Source organism: Delphinus delphis, chromosome 16 (assembly GCF_949987515.2).
Source record: "Delphinus delphis chromosome 16, mDelDel1.2, whole genome shotgun sequence".
In the NCBI taxonomy this organism is placed as follows: domain Eukaryota; kingdom Metazoa; phylum Chordata; class Mammalia; order Artiodactyla; family Delphinidae; genus Delphinus; species Delphinus delphis.
This window is the reverse complement of record NC_082698.1, coordinates 76,452,638-76,474,882: the sequence shown is the minus strand read 5'-3', so window position 1 is coordinate 76,474,882 and position 22,245 is coordinate 76,452,638. Positions and strand designations below refer to the sequence as shown.

General features: G+C 40.5%; 1 protein-coding gene across 1 annotated transcript in view; it reads left to right on the top strand.

Annotated features, from left to right (window-relative positions):
• Positions 1 to 22,245, top strand: part of RYR2 (ryanodine receptor 2) — a 714,060-nt gene that overhangs the window by 655,704 nt on the left and 36,111 nt on the right. Inside the window, exons 87-95 of the mRNA XM_060035003.1 lie at positions 4,125 to 4,229; positions 6,712 to 6,793; positions 9,546 to 10,843; positions 11,659 to 11,723; positions 14,187 to 14,334; positions 17,306 to 17,392; positions 18,074 to 18,289; positions 19,760 to 19,890; positions 21,246 to 21,288. Of these exons, the coding sequence (XP_059890986.1) occupies positions 4,125 to 4,229; positions 6,712 to 6,793; positions 9,546 to 10,843; positions 11,659 to 11,723; positions 14,187 to 14,334; positions 17,306 to 17,392; positions 18,074 to 18,289; positions 19,760 to 19,890; positions 21,246 to 21,288 (2,175 nt within the window). The remainder of the gene's footprint in view (positions 1 to 4,124; positions 4,230 to 6,711; positions 6,794 to 9,545; positions 10,844 to 11,658; positions 11,724 to 14,186; positions 14,335 to 17,305; positions 17,393 to 18,073; positions 18,290 to 19,759; positions 19,891 to 21,245; positions 21,289 to 22,245) is intronic.

Sequence of the window (22,245 nt, the reverse complement as noted above, 5' to 3'; positions counted from 1 at the left end):
CTCACTTGAGATGTGAATTTATATGGAATGAACCTGCTTTACCACTTGGTAGGTTGGGATGTCATGAACTCCTTCAAGACATGAACCATGATGTTGACTGTTTCATACTTCCAGGGTCTGGTATATATATATTAAGCACTCAATAAATATTAAGGAAGGAGGGGAGAGAAGAAGTGAAGGAGAGAGGGCAGAGTTGTAAACCACTGTTTATAGTATTCCAGTGAAAATAAGGAAGAAGTTTCATAGAAACTTTATGAAAAAGAAAACAGCATTTAAAACTTCATTTTAATACATGTATGTGTGTATTGTTGACTGAAAAAAAATGGGCAACCTAGGAGTTGAGAATTATGTTTTATCTAGAGGACTTACTGAGGACTTAAGCCTGGGATGCAGCCTCAGATAGCTTTGAGGGACTGCTCCAAAAAGGTAAGGGAGGCTATGTAGGATATATAGGGTTTTTTGGCGAAAACAAACAAACAACAACAACAAAAAAACAGGGAGTCCGAACATCAAAAGATTACTGTTAATTAAAGAAAATCAAACATGTTAAGTTAATGAATTTAGTGCTTTTCTGTGTATGGGAAGATGCAAGAATCTGGGCTCACTGAAATCATTCCTTTGATGGGAACCTTAAATACCTAGGGCCAGTATCCTGCATTTCTCCATCCTGAATCCCCTCAGGGTGCACAGTCAGGGGGCAGCTGCAGTAGCTGATGTCTTGGTGGTGGCAACATCCTTTGTTTACTGAAACGGCAGGCAACATTCTTTGTCCAGAGTATATTTACACACATATCTGTGTGCGTGTATATATAAAATTATATAACATGATAATGTATATAATATAGGTAAAATTCCAAATTCCGTGAATAATATACCTTTTTTTTTTTTCACCTTGATTTGCTTTCTATTCTTCTTGGGGTAGACTTCTAGTCTTTTTTTTTTTTTACATCTTTATTGGAATATAATTGCTTTACAATGATGTGCTAGTTTCTGGTTTATAACAAAGTGAATCAGTTATACATATACATATGTTCCCATATATCTTCCCTCTTGCATCCCCCTCCCTCCCACCCTCCCTATCCCACCCCTCTAGGTGGTCACAAAGCACCGAGCTGATCTCCCTGTGCTATGTGGCTGATTTCCACTAGCTGTCTATTTTTCGTTTGGTAGTGTGTATATGTCCATGCCACTCTCTCACTTTGTCACAGCTTACCCTTCCCTCTCCCCATATCCTCAAGTCCATTCTCTAGTAAGTCTGTGTCTTTATTCCTGTCTTACCCCTAGGCTCTTCATGACATTTTTTTTTCTTAAATTCCATGTATATGTGTTAGCATATGGTATTTGTCTTTCTCTATCTGACTTCCTTCACTCTCTATGACAGACTCTAGGTCCATCCACCTCATTACAAATAGCTCAATTTTGTTTCCTTTTATGGCTGAGTAATATTCCATTGTATATATGTGCCACATCTTCTTTATCCATTCATCCGATGATGGACACTTAGGTTGTTTCCATCTCCTGGCTATTGTAAATAGAGCTGCAATGAACATTTTGGTACATGACTCTTTTTGAATTATGGTTTTCTCAGGGTATATGCCCAGTAGTGGGATTGCTGGGTCGTATGGTAAGTTTTTTAAGGAACCTCCATACTGTTCTCCATAGTGGCTGTACCAATTTACATTCCCACCAGCAGTGCAAGAGTGTTCCCTTTTCTCCACACCCTCTCCAGCATTTATTGTTTCTAGATTTTTTGATGATGGCCATTCTGACCAGTGTGAGATGATATTTCATTGTCGTTTTGATTTGCATTTCTCTAACGATTAATGATGTTGAGCATCTTCCATGTGTTTGTTGGCAGTCTGTATATCTTCTTTGGAGAAATGTCTGTTTAGGTCTTCTGCCCATTTTGGGATTGGGTTGTTTGTTTTTTTGTTATTGAACTGTATGAGCTGCTTGTAAATTGTGGAGATTAATCCTTTGTCAGTTGCTTCATTTGCAAATATTTTCTCCCATTCTGAGGGTTGTCTTTTGGTCTTGTTTATGGTTTCCTTTGCTGTGCAAAAGCTCTGAAGTTTCATTAGGTCCCATTTGTTAATTTTTGTTTTTATTTCCATTTCTCTGGGAGGTGGGTCAAAAAGGATCTTGCTGTGATTTATGTCATAGAGTGTTCTGCCTATGTTTTCCTCTAAGAGTTTGATAGTGTCTGGCCTTACATTTAGGTCTTTAATCCATTTTGAGCTTATTTTTGTATATGGTGTTAGGGAGTGATCTAATCTCATATTTTACATGTAGGAGCCGAGTGCTTCTGATGGCTCTCTTGACCCCTCTTCTCTCCATGGTGTAAAGGGAAGCGGGCAGCCATCTCCTCTCCTGCGGCAGCAGGGGTGGAGGCTGGGAGGCCCGGCACCTGCAGAGCTCTTTCCAAAGTCTTTCCCTTTTCGGCTTCAGCGCCTTTATATCTTTGAGGTAGAAAGATCTACTTAGTTTCCTTTCGCAGGTACTGAATCGAGCACCTTGCTTTTGGAATACTGAGATACTTGGCACTTACTGTCTTTGTTACTGAGCTAAACTTAGGTCTGCCCACCCTCGCGCAGTAAAGTCAATCTACTGACACCCGGTGGTGGTGAAGAGAAGTGCAGCGTCTATTGCAGGCGCCAAGCAAGGAGTCCAGGGAGCCTAGTGCTTAAAAGGCCTGAACTCCCTGAAGGCTTTCAGGAGAAGGTTTATAAAGACGGGGAGGGACAGGGTTTGTGGGGTGTGTGATCAGCTCGTGGACATTCTTCTGACTGGTTGGTGGTGAGGTAATTGGAAGTCAGCATCATCGACCTTCTGATTCCAGCCAGTCTGGGGTCTCCGTGCTGGGCGTTTCCGTATCTGCCATACAGCTCAAAGGACATGGCTCAGAATATTATCTCTAGACCTTGAGAAGAAACTAAAGGTCCTTGACTCGGTTTAATGGCTAAAGTATTATTTTGTCTTGCTTGACTGTTTTCCTTTCTTTCTGCATTTGTTCACTTCTTTCATTAAATGTATTCTTTGACTAAAGGTTTTCTACAGTCAAAAGGAAGGCAGAGGACATGGGTGGGTGTCTATTCTGGGAAGGAAGGCCTCATAGGGTCCCACTCGGTTACATCTTTTATCCTCAGCTGTAGGGCCTCAAGTGTAGCTTGATAAAGGACAGAGTTTCATGTCAACATCTTTTCAGGATTTTCAATGCAGTCCTCTCTTCCAGTCACTCGTCTCCAGTCTAAAACCTGAAACATTTTAATGTGCTCTCCAACTTAAACTTATACTGAGCCATTTGTCTAATGAGTGAATGAGTTTTTTTTCTTTTGAAATATAATCCCTAGTATTTCTTTTCCTGGTTGATGTGGGTGTGTTTTCAAAACTTAGCGATTGTAGAATTTCTCCTTGGGAAGTAAGACTAGAAGTTGACTCCACCCAAACAATCTCTGTTACAACTCTCACTCTAGTGTCACATAAAGATCACTTCTGAAGTGAAAGCTAAGAGAGCAAAGCTAGGTTCTAATTGTCTTGGATTCTGGGTTCCTAAAGTTAATGACTAAGTATTAATCTTTAAAAATCTCAATGGTTGTATGACTGGTAACCAGGATACGGCTGTACAGTGAAGCGCTGAAGAGAATATTTTGTCCTCTCTATGAATGCTTTATCCAGGTTACTATTTAACAATAAGAAGTAAGTACCTCTCATATAAAGCATAATCTCAAATTCTTTTCACACAGGTAGTCACTTCTGATGATCTGACTTAGCTAAAATAACTTAGCTAAGATTTCCTCTAAAGAGAAGAAACCAAAGTCAGACAAAAATGAAATAATTCACCATTTTTCCCCAGTGTTTTAGTATTCCTACAGAAACAGAACATGAAAATCTTTGAGAAACTGTTTTGGGGATTTAAACATTTCAAGGAAGAATATGTTTGTCTCCTAAGAGTGCTATACCATTACAATCACTGTATATCTTTTGTTTGGGGCTCCTGTCTTTTCAGATAACATGCTGGTGATAAGATATGTCAGCACTAAGTCAACTTTGTCCCTATTATTGTGAAGTTTATTTTGGCAATTAAATTATCAAGAATGATTGTTGTTTGTCTGTTTCTGCCCCAGGGTCCTTGCACTGGCAACCAGCAGAGTTTGGCTCATAGCAGGCTCTGGGATGCGGTGGTGGGTTTTCTTCATGTGTTTGCCCACATGCAGATGAAGCTGTCTCAGGTAAAGTCACTGTCGTCCAACCATCCTAAATGACACACTGGACACTGTGATCACTGGCAAATTAAGCATGCTCTCCTTTGTCTGAATATTCTCTTTCTTAGATGACTTCTTTATACAACTTTTACTCTACATTAAAAAAAAACCATTTTTTTAAATAAAAGAATTTTATGCAAAGCTGAGAAGAGGTGGAAGCCATTATTCAATTTTGAAAACAAAAGGGATTGAGGAATTGACTCTAATGGAGAAATAAAACATAGTCTCCAAACATTGTACATTTTACAGTCCTTTGTAGACCTACTTCTCCATGATTACTCACTGGAATTTTCCTCCTCCCTACAGATAATTGGAAGAGGATTTGTCATCTGTTCCAAATCCCTCGTTAAGGGGAGACAGTTTTCTTATAGGGTCATAAACAAGCAGCTGTTCTCAAAAGATGACACTCGCCCATTAACAGGACATTTTACTTTGTGAAAGTCAAAGAGAAAAATAAATAGCCATGCAGATAGGCAAACAAAGAAGAAGCAGATTTTCCACCATGCTTTAATGTTAATTCGGGAGCATATCTTGAAAACATCAGAATGCTGTTTTCTCACTCGTGTATTGCATTTGGAGCTCAGAGTTACACAAACAGAAAAACTCTTAATATAAATCTTGAGTAAATATGTCCCTGTGATGCAGTGAATTTTGATGGGCTCTCCTGAGGCTGACATGTCTGTCGGGGTGTGGGTTTGTATCTTCCAGGTGTCAGGTAGAGGAGAGAATGCTAGATTCAAAGTCAGACGACTCCAGTCCAACTCCCACGATTTCATTCACTCATTCACGTGTCCCATCTCTCTTCCTTGAGTCTCCTTTCCTCCAGCAAAGTGAGGATACTCACATCTGCCCTCTGGCCTACAATCAGGAAGATATCTTGGTCAAAGATAAAGCCAGGCACTGGTTAAAGTGGCAAGGACCGATTTAGTCAGTGATAACTGTTACTGTAGGGAAAACAACTTAGTGTGAGCTGAAGTCAACTTATACTTGTACAGAGGTGATAAGTGTTTTAAAGAGAGAAGGAGGGGGATTAGCAGGGTTCAGTAGAGTCAGGGAAGAGGAAAATTACAAAGCGTTGTTCAGTGTAAATGTGATTGGGCCAGCTGAATATTAAAGTCAGGATTCTACCCTCCCACAGAGCCTGGGAGACAGTTCTACTATCGTCAGGTGTTGGCTGGAACACACAGAAAATGTTTCTGGCAGTCTTGAGTTTTCTCAGGCAGGCACTCTAAGGGGGGCTGGTCATCCTAGGGATGCAGCCTTGAGCTGTTAGAAACTATGGTGGTGTTTTGTTCAAGTCTTTATAGACCAAGATTAAAGCCTAGTTGGGAAGAGGGCCCAGAGGAGCTGGCTAGTTTGGTCAAGGAGAGAATCTTTGTCTGTATCTAGTTATTGGTAATCAACCAAGTAAGGAAATATCATGATGCTTTCAACTAATCGCTAATGACATTTTAGTAAGTAAAGGAAATCAACATGAACCAAATTTATACATTCACAGGAGAGTTCCGATTCAGAGGTACTGCCATCATTTTATGAACATCTGGTGGTGCTACCTAGCAGTTGTTCAGTTTGTAGACCTAATCAAGGTAACAACTATTTAGGAAGAAAAAGCCTCATCCTTCCAGCAGTGTTGAAATTTGGCTTCCTATGTAGGAAAATTCATATGAATAATATGATACCTTGTATTTTTTTTAAAAAAAGAAAGAGGGGTATAGTTTAAAATAAGAAAATCTGATGATTCATGAGGTCATAATGTAAATATAAGTACATTCCATATTTCCAGGCACTGAATCTAAGCATAGTGATGTTTGGACACAACATATCTTTGTAAAATAATTTTTTTTCACGGTGAAAAATGAAAAGCAAAACAGAAAATTTTAACGAGAGAAATATCTGAGAGCTTGATAAAATTGGTAAATTAAGATATTTTGTGCATTATTAATACAGGTAATACTTGTGTACATTTTTGCCTAGATTTATGTCAGATAAGTTTATCTCTTATCACTGTTATGCCTGTGTTTTCCAGAATATGTTAATTTTTACAAAATATATAGCATCTTGGTGTAGTAAGTTAGAAAGAAGAAAAGACAAGTCCAGTCTTTACTCAAGTAGAAGAAAGATACCCAATGTGCAGAAGCACCTGAGTCTTGCCTACCTGGCCCCAGGGGTTCCACCACTGCTTTAGTTCTTCTGTCCTCTTGTTAGATTTATTCATTGTCCTTACAAATACTTCAATAAACGTGAGTTGGAATCAACAGTCAATACTCTTTAATTCTTACGTGTGTATTTTTAATCAGCTGCAGACTTACATTTGGCCTCCCTTTAGCTCTATATTGCTGTAAAGTGTCTGCTCTCGGGAGATCCATACTCTTTTTGTGAGAATAAGGATGACGTTCTTGCTGCATAGGTTTCCCATATTATCTCAGACGCAGTGTGTTAATTCTTTCAGGATTCCAGTCAGATTGAGCTGCTGAAAGAACTGATGGATCTTCAGAAGGACATGGTGGTCATGTTGCTGTCCATGTTGGAAGGTAGTTTTGATTTATATCTTCAAGTCCCCTTTAATCTTTTATTTTAAGGATTCCACACACGCTTGCTTTGGGTGTCAGCATGCTGCAAAGGATAAACTATCAACGCTGAGATGGGACAGATACCTCCGATTTATTGCTGGCTTGATTACTCTTTTTCCAAGTTTGCTTTTTAAAAAAGAGAAATCCTGCCTATCTCAGTTTACAAAACTACGGAATGAAATCACTAGTACTTCATTCGTAGTGATATTTTTCATTTCATAGTGATACCCCAGAGAGTATGCTCTTCAGACAGAATACCTAAAGAAGGTTTTATTTGTTTATCATTTTGTTTGTTTGTAACCAGTGGGGATTACAGACGTTTGGATACAGTCCAACTGTGTAAATTGCTGCTTTGAGCTGACTGCCTTGTGACTCCTATGGGTTCTTAAAATTCTGCAGGAGGGGGCTTCCCTGGTGGCGCAGTGGTTGAGAGTCCGCCTGCCGATGCAGGGGACACGGGTTCGTGCCCCTGTCCGGGAAGATCCCACATGCCGCGGAGCGGCTGGGCCCGTGAGCCATGGCCGCTGAGCCTGCGCGTCCGGAGCCTGTGCTCCGCAACGGGAGAGGCCACAACAGTGAGAGGCCCGCGTACCGCAAAAAAAAAAAAAAGAAAGAAAAAATTCTGCAGGAGGAGAAGGCTCGGGAGGGCACCCTAGCCCACCAAGTCTAGTGGCGGCCTAGTCTTCCCACCACATGCCTCTCTCTCGGGTTTTCATTCTCTCGCTTTTCTCTTTTCAACCTACTTTCCTTTGCTACTGCATTTCTTTTCTGTCTCAGACAGTAAACGTAGTAGGTAAGAGCTTGGGTTCTGAGATCTGCCACCAATGCCCCATCCCACTTTGCCACGCAGGCAGCGTGACCCTGACACAAGTTACGTCTCCATTTTTCACTTTCCTCCTCTGTGAAAGGGGGCTTATGATAGGCTGATGCAATCATTTAGTGAAATCATGTGAATACGACCAAAGCAAATAAAAAATGTTTGCTATTATTAGTTCCCTGTCCTTTTTTCCTTAAATCCTTCCTAATCCCTTTCTCTGTTTCTCAGTCCGCCCTGCACTGCACAGCTGTACTTGGACTAATTAAGGCAGTAGGCACACCTCGCACGAGGACGTCAGCGATGCAGCATTTGCTTGAAGCCCTTAGTTGGCAGCCACTTTATACCCTTTGAGCACAGGATCCTTTTCCCATGACCTCAAGTTTTAGTCTAAATAATAATAACACCACAACCGTAATAACTGCGACAGGAACTGCAGGAATGACAACTTAAAATTAACCTTGTTTAATATGCCAGCTGCTGGTTTAAGTACTTTTTCATCCTAATATCAGGTTTATGAATTGCATAGTAATATTACCACTGTTTTGCAAATGAGGAAACTGAGTGCAGAGAGGCTAAGAAGTCTGCCCAGGGAGCTCAGCTAACAGATGGTGGGACCTGGATTCAAATCCCAATAGCATGGCTCCTGAGCCTATGCTCTTTTTTTTTTTTTTTTTTGCGGTACGCGGGCCTCTCACTGTTGTGGCCTCTCCCGTTGCGGAGCACAGGCTCCGGACGCGCAGGCTCAGCGGCCATGGCTCACGGGCCCAGCCGCTCCGCGGCATGTGGGATCTTCCCGGACAGGGGCACGAACCCGTGTCCCCTGCATCGGCAGGCGGACTCTCAACCACTGCGCCACCAGGGAAGCCCCTGAGCCTATGCTCTTAACGCTGGTGTTTAATGCTTCACAAATGCACTCAGCAGACCCCTCACCATGCATCTTTTTCCTGATGCATGTCTTCGTGTTACATATCAAGCTCTGTTCATGGAATAAAAGCATTCGATGACTATACCTTAGGATAACATCTCATTTCCTCAAGCTTATCCATAATCTGCCATTTTCTAATTATAAACATTCTGGACCATGAAGAAGTGCAGGGAGATCTTTTACATTTTAAATCAGAAAGAGCATCTAATTTGCTCTCAGAAGATCTGTTTCAAATCCAGGCCTTCGCCCTCAATAATCATGTCACGGCCAGCACGTTAATTTAACCTTGCCAAACCTCAGTTTTCTCAATAGTAAAATCAGAATTAATAAAAACTACCTGCCTCACAGACATATGAATGTGAAATCAGGTAACGTTTATGAGCAGTGACATTTCAACCCAAAAGGTCTGTGCAAACACTCATTTTTATTATTAATATGAGACTGTATTTCAGTTTCTGGCTTTAGGATAATATAAATGTTTGCCCCATTTTTTTTTAATCCTAAAACACGTTGCTTTTGTTTTTAATCCTAAAACACAATTAGAGGGAAAAAATGTCAGCTTTTCTTCACATATTGTTTTATGTGCATTAATTACTTTGTAAATATGCTTTTGCTTGTGTTCATGTAATCACTCTTTGAAACGAGAGTTTACAAGTAATTACTCATCTTTTCCTTCGTACGTTGGAAGATAAAAAAGGAGCTATCTTTGATTCAGATGTCATATAAGATTTATATTATATATTATATATATATTATATATTATAATTATATATTATTATATATCTATAGACACTGGGGTTTTTTTAGACATTTTAAGATACTTAATATTTACCTGCACAAATTAGCGACAACTTATACAACTGGACCAGTTTCCAATTCATTCACAGTAACGTACACTAGCTGCTACCCGGCTTAGACACTGGTTTTATCCGGAATGTTCATTTTGAGCCAATGCAGTTCTCTGCCCCTAGGCAATGTCGTTAATGGCACGATCGGCAAACAGATGGTTGATATGCTCGTGGAATCTTCCAACAACGTGGAGATGATTCTCAAATTTTTTGACATGTTCTTAAAACTCAAGGACTTGACATCTTCTGATACCTTTAAAGAGTATGACCCAGACGGTAAGGGAGTCATTTCCAAGAGGGACTTCCACAAAGCGATGGAGAGCCATAAGCACTACACCCAGTCCGAGACTGAATTTCTGCTGTCCTGCACAGAGACGGATGAAAACGAAACTCTGGACTACGAGGGATTTGTCAAGCGGTTCCACGAGCCTGCCAAGGACATCGGCTTCAACGTGGCAGTGCTTCTGACAAACCTTTCTGAACACATGCCCAACGACACCCGGCTGCAGACCTTCCTGGAATTGGCCGAGAGCGTCCTGAATTACTTCCAGCCCTTTCTGGGCCGCATCGAGATCATGGGCAGTGCCAAGCGCATCGAGAGGGTGTACTTTGAAATCAGTGAGTCCAGCCGAACCCAGTGGGAGAAGCCCCAGGTCAAGGAGTCCAAAAGGCAATTTATATTTGATGTGGTCAACGAAGGGGGAGAAAAAGAGAAGATGGAGCTCTTCGTGAACTTCTGTGAGGACACCATATTTGAGATGCAGCTCGCAGCTCAGATCTCAGAGTCGGACTTGAACGAGAGGTCAGCGAATAAAGAGGAGAGCGGGAAGGAGAAGCCAGAGGAGCAGGGGCCGAGGACGGGTTTCTTTTCCATCGTGACGGTCACGTCGGCCCTGTTTGCCCTCAGGTATAATATCTTGACCCTTATGCGGATGCTCACCTTAAAGAGCCTGAAGAAGCAGATGAAGAAGGTGAAGAAGATGACGGTGAAGGACATGGTCACGGCCTTCTTTACGTCCTACTGGGGGTTTTTTATGAGCCTCCTGCACTTTGTAGCGAGCGTTTTCAGAGGCTTCTCCCGCATCGTCGGCAGCCTCCTGCTGGGAGGAAGCCTGGTGGAAGGTGCAAAGAAGATCAAGGTGGCGGAGCTCTTGGCCAACATGCCGGACCCCACGCAGGATGAGGTTCGAGGAGACGGGGAGGACGCAGAGAGGAAAGCCATGGAAGGCGCCCTGCCCAGCGAAGATCTGACGGACTTAAAGGAACTGACAGAGGAGAGTGATCTGCTTTCCGACATCTTCGGCCTGGACCTGAAGCGAGAAGGCGGGCAGTACAAACTGATTCCTCATAATCCCAATGCTGGCCTAAGCGACCTCATGAGCAACCCCGTCCCTATCCCCGAGGTGCCAGAAAAGTTCCAGGTAACTTACCTCCAGTCACAGCGGTCTCTGGACTTCAGGTGGGCACGCTAAGTGAACTGGACATCAGCCGTCTTGCTAGTGCCAGGGTGGTTTTCGGTACGTGACTTGCCTTGCCAAAGAGGAATGGCTTTTTAGTCAGGTGGAGCTAGCCTTTTGTGAAGGTTCCTTATAAACTGTTAAGTTAAACTATGAAAGTACGAGCTGAAGTATTCACCCTCCTGACATTAGGCAATTGAACGATAATCATTCCATCCACAAATATTTTATGAGGATTGGCCGGTGTCTGACACCACTGGGTATCATAGCAAATTAAAAGAAATGTAAGATGTGCTCACTGCTTTCAAGTTGCCTTAAAGAGTTTATTAGAAAGATAAAAGACTCACGAAAAAGTTAGAAAATTATTAAGTGGTACGTAGCATAGGCAGCAGACAGTAGAGGTTACCTGTGTTGAGAAAATGGAAACCTCAGTATAGCTTGGAGTAGTTAGATGAGACTTAAGCAGTGGGACTTAAGTTGGTGTTGGAAGATGAGGAGGATTTGAGTAGGTGACTGAGGCAAAGAAGGTAGTTGTGAAATAAGAAAAGTGGGAAGGAGCTCAGAAAGTTGGTACCTACTGCCGGCCTGGTAGGTAAGTGCGGGGAGGGGGGAAATGCGTGGACCAGTAGGAGAAAGGGCACACATGAAAGTTTTATCTCAGTGGAGACAGGAGGGTATCATTTATAGGTTACAGTTTGACACAGGGTCACGGGGCTCCCTAAACTCATTCAAAAGTGACGTGTAATCCTGCTTCTCTTTTCCCCATTGACTCATCCAAGGAACAGAAGGCAAAAGAAGAAAAGGAAGAAAAAGAAGAAAGCAAATCCGAACCTGAGAAAGCCGAGTAGGTGTAGTTGCTGTATCCCTTCCTTTGTTTTAGTGTCTTTCCCTCATCCTCTCTCTTCAGGGGATGCAGTGGAGACTCTCAGGCTGCAGGATGACATCTGTCATCGTAGTGGAGAGCCTCAGCCCATGGGCAGGGATAAGCGTAGACCACACACCCGCCCTGGGGGCCACTCCCACCTCTTTCTTGTGCCATGAGGATTCTGTTTGTGTGTTTCTCTCTCAGCAGAAAAGACTTCAGTGATTCCATGTGATGCTGTCTGCAAGATGACTGAGTGCTGTAGTTCTCTGTTTAAAATCGAGCATCTATTCTGTTCTTGTAAAGAAGGGAGAGGACAAACGTTCTGAATGCCATGGCACAGAATTCTTGGGGCATGGTGGTCCTCAACGCACAGTCCTGGGGCCACCTGCGTAAAAACCACCTGGAGAGTCCGTTAAAGACACAGATTCCTAGGTCCCAGCACAGATTTTGAATCAGCAGGTCTGGGACCCAGGAAACTTCATTTTCAATAATATTCCTGGTGCTGTGGAGCACAGTTATAAATGCAACAATGAGAAGTAAAGAGCTGCCTATGAAGCAATGAAAATGTATAATTTCCTCGTAACACTGGCTTTCTGTTAATAATTGACACCTACATCTTTCCCCAAGTTTACATAGTTTTATATGCACATTTTTAACAACTGGGGAAATCAAATTAAGTGCCTGTAGCATTCTCATGTAGCATTTTATTTTTCTCCTCTATTCTGTTACTTCCTTTGGCCTGTTTTCATTGTCTGTTCTGTTTCTTCTTTTTTCTTTTTAGAATAGCAAATGTTTATTTAGAATTGTGTTAATTTAGTTATAGCTATAAAATTAAAACATTAAATGATATAACTCAAAAATAGTTCTTATTTCTAATGTTATATTTCATGGAAAACAGTTTTATTCAACTTTTTCACATGCCTACTTGACATCACTTGAGTCACCTTTTGAATAACTTAATACTTTTTTCAGGGAAAATCATTTTTATTTCCAAATTATTTGAGATAGAAAATTTTAAAGAGTTTTGTTATTAGAAATTATCAAACACACACAAAAGAGAGAATGTTATAATGCACCCCATATACCCATCACCAAGTTTTACTAATTTTTAACATTTTGCTAATTTTGTCTCATCTAGGTTTTCTCCTGCCTACCCTCCCTACCATAGACACACACACATATTTTGGGGCCTCCTGTACGACAAGTTGTTTTAAAAAAAATACTAGACACCATGTCATTTCACCCATAAATATCTTGTATACATTTCTTATTGCTAAGGACTTTAAAAAAAACATAATTATCATGCCATTACTTATACCGAACAAAATTTGCAATTATTCTTTAGTACCGTCTAATACCCACTAAATATTTAAGCTTCTTTAGTTGCCTGAAAAGTGTATTTTTACAGTTGGTTTGTTTGAATTAGGCTTCAAACAAGGGCCACTGTTGTCTCTTTTGTGCAGTCAGCACTATTCATTGTCATAGACCTTGAACTGTTGAATCAGTTGTAAAAATGGCCACATAAGTGACTATCATAGTGAAATGCAGACAAATGTACCAGGGCGTGACAGTCATTTCCATGGCAACTCTTCAACGTTAAAATAATGTTTGACCTCGTATGAGTTAAGTATGGGTTATGTTATATGGGTTACATATATGTGACACACATATACATAAATATACTTCCGTGAAGCCTTGGTATTTTGCACCTAGAGGGGTTTAGGTGTCAAATTTCAGTGCTTCTAATTTCATTATTGTCTGCAAAATTAATGTACTGACATCGTTTATACACGTGAACAACCAAATGTGTACGCCTCTGATTTTAAATCCTAGTAGCCTGAACATTGAAATAAGAATTTAAAAATAAGGTATGTTAGGGCTCCCCTGGTGGCGCAGTGGTTGAGAGTCCGCCTGCCGATGCAGGGGACGTGGGTTCGTGCCCCGGTCCGGGAAGATCCCACATGCTGCGGAGCGGCTGGGCCCATGAGCCGTGGCCGCTGGGCCTGCGCGTCCGGAGCCTGTGCTCCGCGGCGGGAGAGGCCACAACAGTGAGAGGCCCGCGTACTGCAAAAATAATAGTAATAATAAGGTATGTTAAAAAGTAGCAGCCAAAAAAAGTCTCCATTGTTATTCTTTCATTTAAATATTTTACTCTACACTTGGAAAAGAATATGCTAGGTATAATACAAAGATACTTGAAGCCTGTAAAATGTCCTATAGATTTGAACTTCACAGAAATTATCCATCTGTAGGGGGCTATGATAAGCAAGAAGTCCTACCCCTAATTCTAAAATTCTGAATATCATAATTCATTGGAAGAGATATCCGTTATTAAAACAGATACTATGATTTAAATATTTGTTCGTTTGTATACTTTGGCACAAAACCTGTTTAGTTCTTTAGTTTATGGATGGCTTATTTTTCATTCATTTGTGTTCGTAGGGGAGAAGATGGAGAAAAAGAAGAAAAAGCCAAAGAAGATAAGGGTAAACAAAAGTTGAGGCAGCTCCACACACACAGATATGGAGAGCCAGAAGTTCCCGAGTCAGCATTCTGGAAGAAAATCATAGCCTATCAACAGAAGCTTCTAGTAAGATGTTTTAAAATGAACGTTGTTCCTGATATACTGTGAGATCATAATCGTTCGGGTGCAGTAAATACGCATTGACCTTCACTTGGGTCAGCCCTGCACGTATGTTGTATTTGCCCATCTTAGTGTTTATGTGTTCAAATGAATGCCTTGGTCCACGGCTCCCTGTCGTCAAACACATAACCTCTGCACACATTCCCATGAGGGTCCACTTGATTTAGTGACTGCCAGTGTCTTCCTACAAGGACTTTAGGGCAAGTCAATAAACGTAACCCCGGGGCTCCCTCTTTGCAGGACACTGTGGAAGGCTCTGCCATGCATTATAACAAAGAATACCTTCTAGGGGACAAGTAATTCACATTGATGTTCCAGAGTGGGGTTAGTCAGTCGTTCTAGAACATCGCCCTTTTATTAAAATTCCAGTTATAAAAATATTAATGCAGTGAGCCAACTCTCCATTGATAATAAGAAGGTCTATTCCAAATTATTCTTTAAGTGGAAATAAGTAAATCAATGAAAGAACAAAGAGGGAGAAGACAGTTCTTTATGGAGTGTCTTAAACATTTTGTGGAAATGCCCTCCCAATTAATAAAATATATACTTGTATGTAGAAAACAAAGAAAGGAGATGTAGTTCTCTCTTCCCATTCATTCAGAATGGAATTGTTAAAAATTTTGTTTGAAAGGCCTCTTATGTGTATGTATGCATATGTGCATAAATATTATATATAATTTTTTCAAGCAGGAAAAGACTGGGAGATGAATGTCTAGAATAAACCTGTAAGACGTACTGACCAATAATGTCAGACCTAGAAACTATGAGCAATACTCCGTAACACGGCCAGTTGGAAAGGCAAAATCATACTTAGCCTTTGAGAAAAAAATAGACAAGAAACTCATGTAGTATAGAACTTCACCTGTAAGGGAAATAAATTGTTCTCAGTGGTGATATGTTCTGCTTATGCATAAATATATATGACACATTTTTTAAAATGTATACCAATAGATATTTTAATTAATAGTTTGACCTATATTTTCTTAAACTACCTTGTATGTTACTATATTATTTAATGCAGAGCACACAGAACACAGATGTTTCTGAGGCAACTCTGGATAACCACTGGTTTGATGTGTTGTCACAGTGGACGTGGCTGCAGGTGTGGTCTGGGCGTGGTGTAGGGTGTGAGGCTGCACAGGCCCTGTAATAAGCTGCAGCAGTCCCCATGGGTTCCTGAAGAGTATGTGTAACTGCAGTTGAGTAAAGCACATAATTGAGATTTCCTTCCATCCTTCTGTCTCAGAGGTCACAGTTCCCACTTTCCTGCTTCTCTTGCAATATGACTTTCTCTGTTCACCTGTTGGCATGCACCAGCGTAATCATGACCACACCAGGTGCCACAGGCCCCTCGTGACCCAAGTCGTTGTGACCTCCCAGCTCAGATAACCAGAGTACCTAACTGTGACCTATGACCCAGTGCCGCCTTCCACGGGAAACCAATGTGACTGACCCGGTTTGGATATGGTGGCCAACTTTGGTCCTATAAACGGTGGCAGAGAAGTCAGGGTCGTGTGTGGGGAGATGACACCATCAAAATGGGCTGTGTCCACAGAGAGGGATAACTAAGGAGATGCCATTTTGCTATGGCCTTATGATGCTAAAGCCCCTGGCATATCCGGGTACATAACTTTATAGTCATCTCCCACTTAATATTAAAACAAATTCTTGGTATGTCCCATAACCTTTTTCCTTAAACCCACTTCTCCTCTAAGTGTTTTGTATGTTTTTCCCTCATAGCTCAAAAAATAGAACCAACCATTTACTTGGTTGCTCAGACCCCCAAATCCAGAATTATCATCTCTGAGTCCTCTCTTTCTTTCCTACCTCAGATACAACCCAACAATAATTCTTCTCGGCTCTCTCCTCCAGATGTACCCAGAGTCTGCCCAGTACTTACCACCTCCACAGCCACCACCTGGTCCAAGCCACCACCAGCAACATCATCTCTTCCTGCATCCTGCAGTCACTTTCTAACTCGTCTCCTGCCTTCCATGCTTGCCTCCAATCTATTTTATACTCAGTAGCTGGAATCGTCTTTCAAATCATCTGATTGCATCAGCCCTCTTCAGCTCCTCCAAGAGCTTGCCATCCCATTTAGAATAAAATACTAATTCCAATGATATTAACAAGATTAATGACTAACTTCCCCTATAGTAATTTACCTAATCCTCATAGCAAACTTATGAGACAGGTTTTGTTGTTATCCCCACTTTACAGGTGAGAAAAGTGATGCTACAAGAGTGATTAAGTCTCTTGTCCACATCGCACAGTGAGTCAGTGGTGAGGTCAGGCTTTATGCCCAGGCAGTGTGGTCCCAGCGATCAGACACTGAACCACTGCACTATAAGGGGCAACAGACTTTTTATCAGAGGGCTACAGAACCCTGTCCCCCGCTCACCTCTCTGACCTCATTCCCTCCCACTCTCCCCTCCTCTCACTGCGCTACCTCCTCACTATCCGTCAAACACACCAGCATCACCTGGAGCTCAGGACCTCTGCCCTCCAAGCTCTTTCTCTGACATTCCCGTCCCCAACTGTTCACTTGATTGCCGTCCAGTGGCACCCAGGCCTCAGCTCAAATGTCACCTCCTTAGACAGATCTTCTCTGACCACCTGTCTGAATAGCGCCCCTGTTCCCTAAGTCCTTAACCTGATGGATTTTTCTTCATAACATTTAACATTCCCTGAAATTACGCTTTTTATCTGTGAATGTGCTTCTTTATTATGTCTTCTCCATGGTGGTTTACGTCATAAAGCTTGGTGCTTTACGTAGATAGCACCAAGCATGGGACTTGAAACCCAGTGGGCCCTCAACAAATAGTTTTGGGTAAATGCATGAATGCTTTATTTCAATTGTCTGCAAATTTCAAGTCTCTCGATTCAATGACCTTTTAATAATTTTTTTCACCTTCAGAACTATTTTGCTCGCAACTTTTACAACATGAGAATGTTAGCCTTATTTGTCGCGTTTGCAATCAATTTCATCTTGCTCTTTTATAAGGTATGTACATCTTAGTCTTCTAATAACCAATATGAAAGACTGAATTGAATGTAAAGATTTCAGAGATCCACTAGTGAGCACATCAAAACCGATGCTGAAATGTATTTGATGAAAATGAAAACCTGAATCTCAGGCACATTGCTGACTGTCTAGTACAGCAGGGATAGATTTGCTCCTTCACACTAGGTGAGAAATGCCCCCACTGAAGAATGTTGGATTTGCAGAGGATTTACCCACAGTGCTCAGAGTCTAATTTGGCTGAATATCTCACTTGTTACTGTATCTGGATGTGGCATATCTGTACTGTATTAAATTCTTTTGATCACTGAGAAGGCAGCTTAGCCATCTAATTATTTCCTGCATGTACTGGAATCCTCATATCTGGGTTTAGTTTCAGTCATATAACAAAATGACTCAGTTATATATATATTTCAGTTATATATATTTTTTCTCTATGTATATATATATATATATGTATCATATGTTCTTTTTCAGATTCTTTTCCATTATAGGTTATTACAAGATACTGAAAAAGCTATCTTTTTTAGCCTTTGCTTTTAGTCTTTTCATCGTGCAGTGGTTTCACATCCAGCTATTGGCTAAGACTGGGTTTCCATTGTTTCTTGTTTACCCTGATGTCAGAGGAAATGAACTGACTGTCCTTTAAATGATTTGAATCAGGTCTCCACTTCTTCTGTGGTTGAAGGAAAGGAGCTCCCCACTCGCAGTTCAAGTGAAAATGTCAAAGTTAGCAGCCTGGACAGCTCGCCTCGAATCATTGCAGTTCACTACGTGCTGGAGGAGAGCAGCGGCTACATGGAGCCCACGCTGCGTATCTTAGCCATTTTGCACACGGTTATCTCTTTCTTCTGCATCATTGGCTACTACTGCTTGAAAGTAAGATAGTAGGGCACCAAGGAACCTGTGTGTGTCCGCGTGTGTGTGTGTCTGTTGCACGTTGGACTTCTGGGGAAGCAGATTCTGAGATGGAAATTACATACCCATAGTTCATTAGGGAATGTTCCATAAACACCTGCGGGGCAAGGGGAGGAAGCAGCATGGAGAAGAGGGAAAAGCGGGGCTGCAGTACAGACCCAACAGGGCACATCACAGGTCTCTGTTCTGAAGTTGAGACGCCCCCTTCGGGGTAGCCCTGGGCTGGGGCATTGGAGCTGGGCCTTTAGAGCTCCCTGGTGACGAGTCACTGCATGCAGGCTGCCCTGGGAAGGGGATGTGGCTGTCACATTGTAGTTTTCTCGCACGTCAGTAATTATTCACGTATAGCCAATTTCACCTATAATTTGACCCCACAGAAGTCCACCCACTATGTCTCCTAGCAGTGCTCAGTGTAGTAGAAATTCTAGAAATACATCACATTGGACCTCTGAGAGTCATTTTGATTGTTTTGTTATTAGGTATGTATCTCTCGCTATCCCTGGCAGAAATGCTTCACTGTTTGTCACGTCACCCATCCCTAGAGCCTTACCAAGGGAACACTATAGTTTGGTGAATAGAACTCAAGATAGTCTCTCTGAGTGCTCAGGGCTGCCCATCACCTTTGCAAACCTCTTTATCTTTTCCTAGCATGACACCTTTTTACTGCAGGGCTTTTATTTCACTGTGCCCTGCTTCTGATTGGGAAACTTCTAGAAGACTTTTGAAAAACCAGGGTCCAGGGTAAAAGACTAGAATGTAAAGTTTTTTTCAGAAACTCCTCTACCTCCCTCTGCTTCCCTTGTTGTATTGGCGGGGAGAGGGGATATTCTTGGATACTTCCAGAATGTCTGCATCTTTTTTGCATCTGTGCCTTGTGTAAACTCTGTCCATATGAAAAGGGAATCAGTAAACTCTGGAGACATTCTGGCAAACTGACAAAGATTTTTGCTGATGTTGAAATTAAAATTTATTTCAAAATAGCATATGGGCATGCTGAGCATGGAATTATTAAAGAGATTTCTAAAATAAAACTCTAAAATTTTTTTAGAAGTATGCATTTTGGAACATTAGGGCTATGTTTTATTGCATCCATATATATTATATATATGTATATATGTAATATGCAAAAAAAGCAATTTTGTGTAATATTTTTAATATTTAAAATTGATTTCATTAGTGCAATTATCAATGAACCTCTATGTGTTTAAAAACATATGCATATATATAATATCTATACTGTCTTTTGTTTTTCGAAAACCTCTAGATGCCTCCTCCTGCCTAAATATAGCTGATTGATTTTCACTGAATTTTTACCTTCCTGGAAGTAACATGGGAAATATTTCTTTCCAAAAGCTGTTTTGTAAAGATAGTGACCACAGGAGATGCTAGTAAATCTAAACTAATTTTAACATGTTTATTTTTCAAATGTAGGTCCCACTGGTTATTTTTAAGCGAGAAAAAGAAGTAGCTCGAAAATTGGAATTTGATGGGCTTTATATTACAGAACAGCCTTCAGAAGATGATATTAAAGGCCAGTGGGATAGACTCGTAATCAACACACAGTGAGTAAAGAATGAGATGAGACATTTCTGTGCTCAAAAATTTCAAGACATAAAATACTTTGCCGGAGTTCTTGCAGATTTATCAAAAGTTTAGCAGAGGTGAATAACAGTTATATATTCAGCCAAGAAAATCAAAAGACTAATAAGCTCCATCAGTCTCTTAATGGATGCCATCAATTTTTGCCCTCTGTGTTCTGAATTCCTCCATCAAAAATGGCTTTGAGTCCATTTCCACAGCACTGATGGAACATAACATCCATTACTCAGTGTTCAGGGAAGTGTGTAGCTGGAGGTACAGAACCTGCAGTGTGGGGTTATCTCATCTAAAAGCATAGCGGAAGCCAAAATTATTCATTAAGGAAGGAGTTGTAGCATTAAAGGCAAAAATATTGAATGTCACACTTTTAATCTAAGTTGGAAATTTTCAGTTGGTATCATCCAGAGGCGAAGCATATAACTAGCTAAACATTATGCCATGTAAAATATAAGACAGAAAAACAAATACTTTTCTTTATACTAATTATTTCGCCTGTGAGGTCTAGATCCAAACTACTAGCTGCTGCTGTAGATAAAAACCCATCACAAAAGTCTAATTTTACACTATTCGAGGTATTGGTGATACAATATTTTTCTGTAGTTTGTAATACTCAAGCGTGAAATAGCTTCTTTTTATTGTGATTAGTTTTGCTAATTCTTAAAGAGTTACGATTTCTAATAAGTTCTGGGTTTCCAGAACTGGAAATGATTTGTGTGTTATAAATGTTTACTGGGGATGTTTCCAGAACTGGGGATGATTTGTGTGTTATAAATGTTTACTCTAAATGCTCAATATTTTGTTTAGCAACTCTAAATCGAATCAAGTCTGTCCCCTTAGGTGAACTCTATATTAGTTAATATGCTGGAGTCATGTGATGGTCTTATGCTCAGTTTCCTTAAGGATAACTAGTGGGAATGAGATTTTTTTTTTACTTCCTAGGAAAAACAATGACAGTTTTAGATACTTTAATTTTTACAGACAATTGACAAAGAAATGTATACATTAACACATTATACATAAAGAAAAAATATAACCAGACTGCTTATTAAATATGCTCATATTCATCTCCATTAAAATATTAGCCCGTAGTCTCTTCTGTGATTTACATGTATATATTAACACTTAAAATAATACGTAATATACTTATGATAGAAAAATTATGGGATAAGATGGGGAAAATTCATTGTAATTTTTGTGAATGGAAGAATATATGTTCACATATTATTTTAAGTATTTTATTTATTCCAAAAAATATATTGTTATTTATCATTTTTTTAAAAATGATACTATTTTATTTCTATGCTTTTATATCTTTTAGGTCATTTCCCAACAACTACTGGGACAAATTTGTTAAAAGAAAGGTGGGCTTAAATTTTCTATTTTTTTCCTAAAGTGCAATTCAGATTTGAATCTGCTGTGGCTCATACGTAGGCTGAGATACTGAGGCGTGCTTTGTCTGTTAATGTCATTTCAAAATGGAAATGGGATTCAATATGAATTTCAAAAATTTCATAAGAGATCCATACTCTGCAGCTGAAAAATAAATAAGCAGTGCTCGCCCACCTGTCATCTGACTCAGGTGACTAAACAGTGCTCAGTCTGTACATTAACAAGAATTGGTAAGAATTTTCTCTGAGATTGTTCGGGTAACTGAAGTTGACGGAAGGCTCTTTTTCTGCTAAGACAGCTAAGTCACCAGGGCTGGGATCCTCCCTTACAATAAAAAAGTAAAGTTGTTGTATACCAACAAAGGACTGAATTTTATTTACTTTTATATAAACTTCAAAGACCTTTGTATTTTGGTAAAGTTTTATTCTTCTGATGCGCACTGCATCAGAGCACGACAGAACACAAGTAGGAGTTCAGCTACGGACTCTGGCCCCTATGTCGGCTCTGCTTTCGAGAGACAAGGATTATCTCTGCTCTTCCTACCACACGGGATTTAATGTAGGTCACTTTTTAAAAAAAATAGTGCATGTACCAGTACTTGTACACTGTAAAATACAGTAATCATTATTTTGTAGCCCCTTCTTATTCCTTGAACCCTCCAACTGCCAGACTGAATCACTTCATGCCACGTACCACAATGAGCTGTGGCTCCAGTGTATGCGGTCTGGGGCGAATGGCCACAGATGTCTGCCGAACGAAGTGGTCTTTCTCCCTTTGATTCCACCAGTTGAGAACTACTCATAGGGGGGCCGGTGATTGGCAACTGCACATTTTTTGTTACCAGTCTGAGGGGAGATAGAGAGTTTGCCAAGCATTTAAATCAAGTACATTATTTAAAATGAAGCACATTTTAAAAAACAGAAACAAAA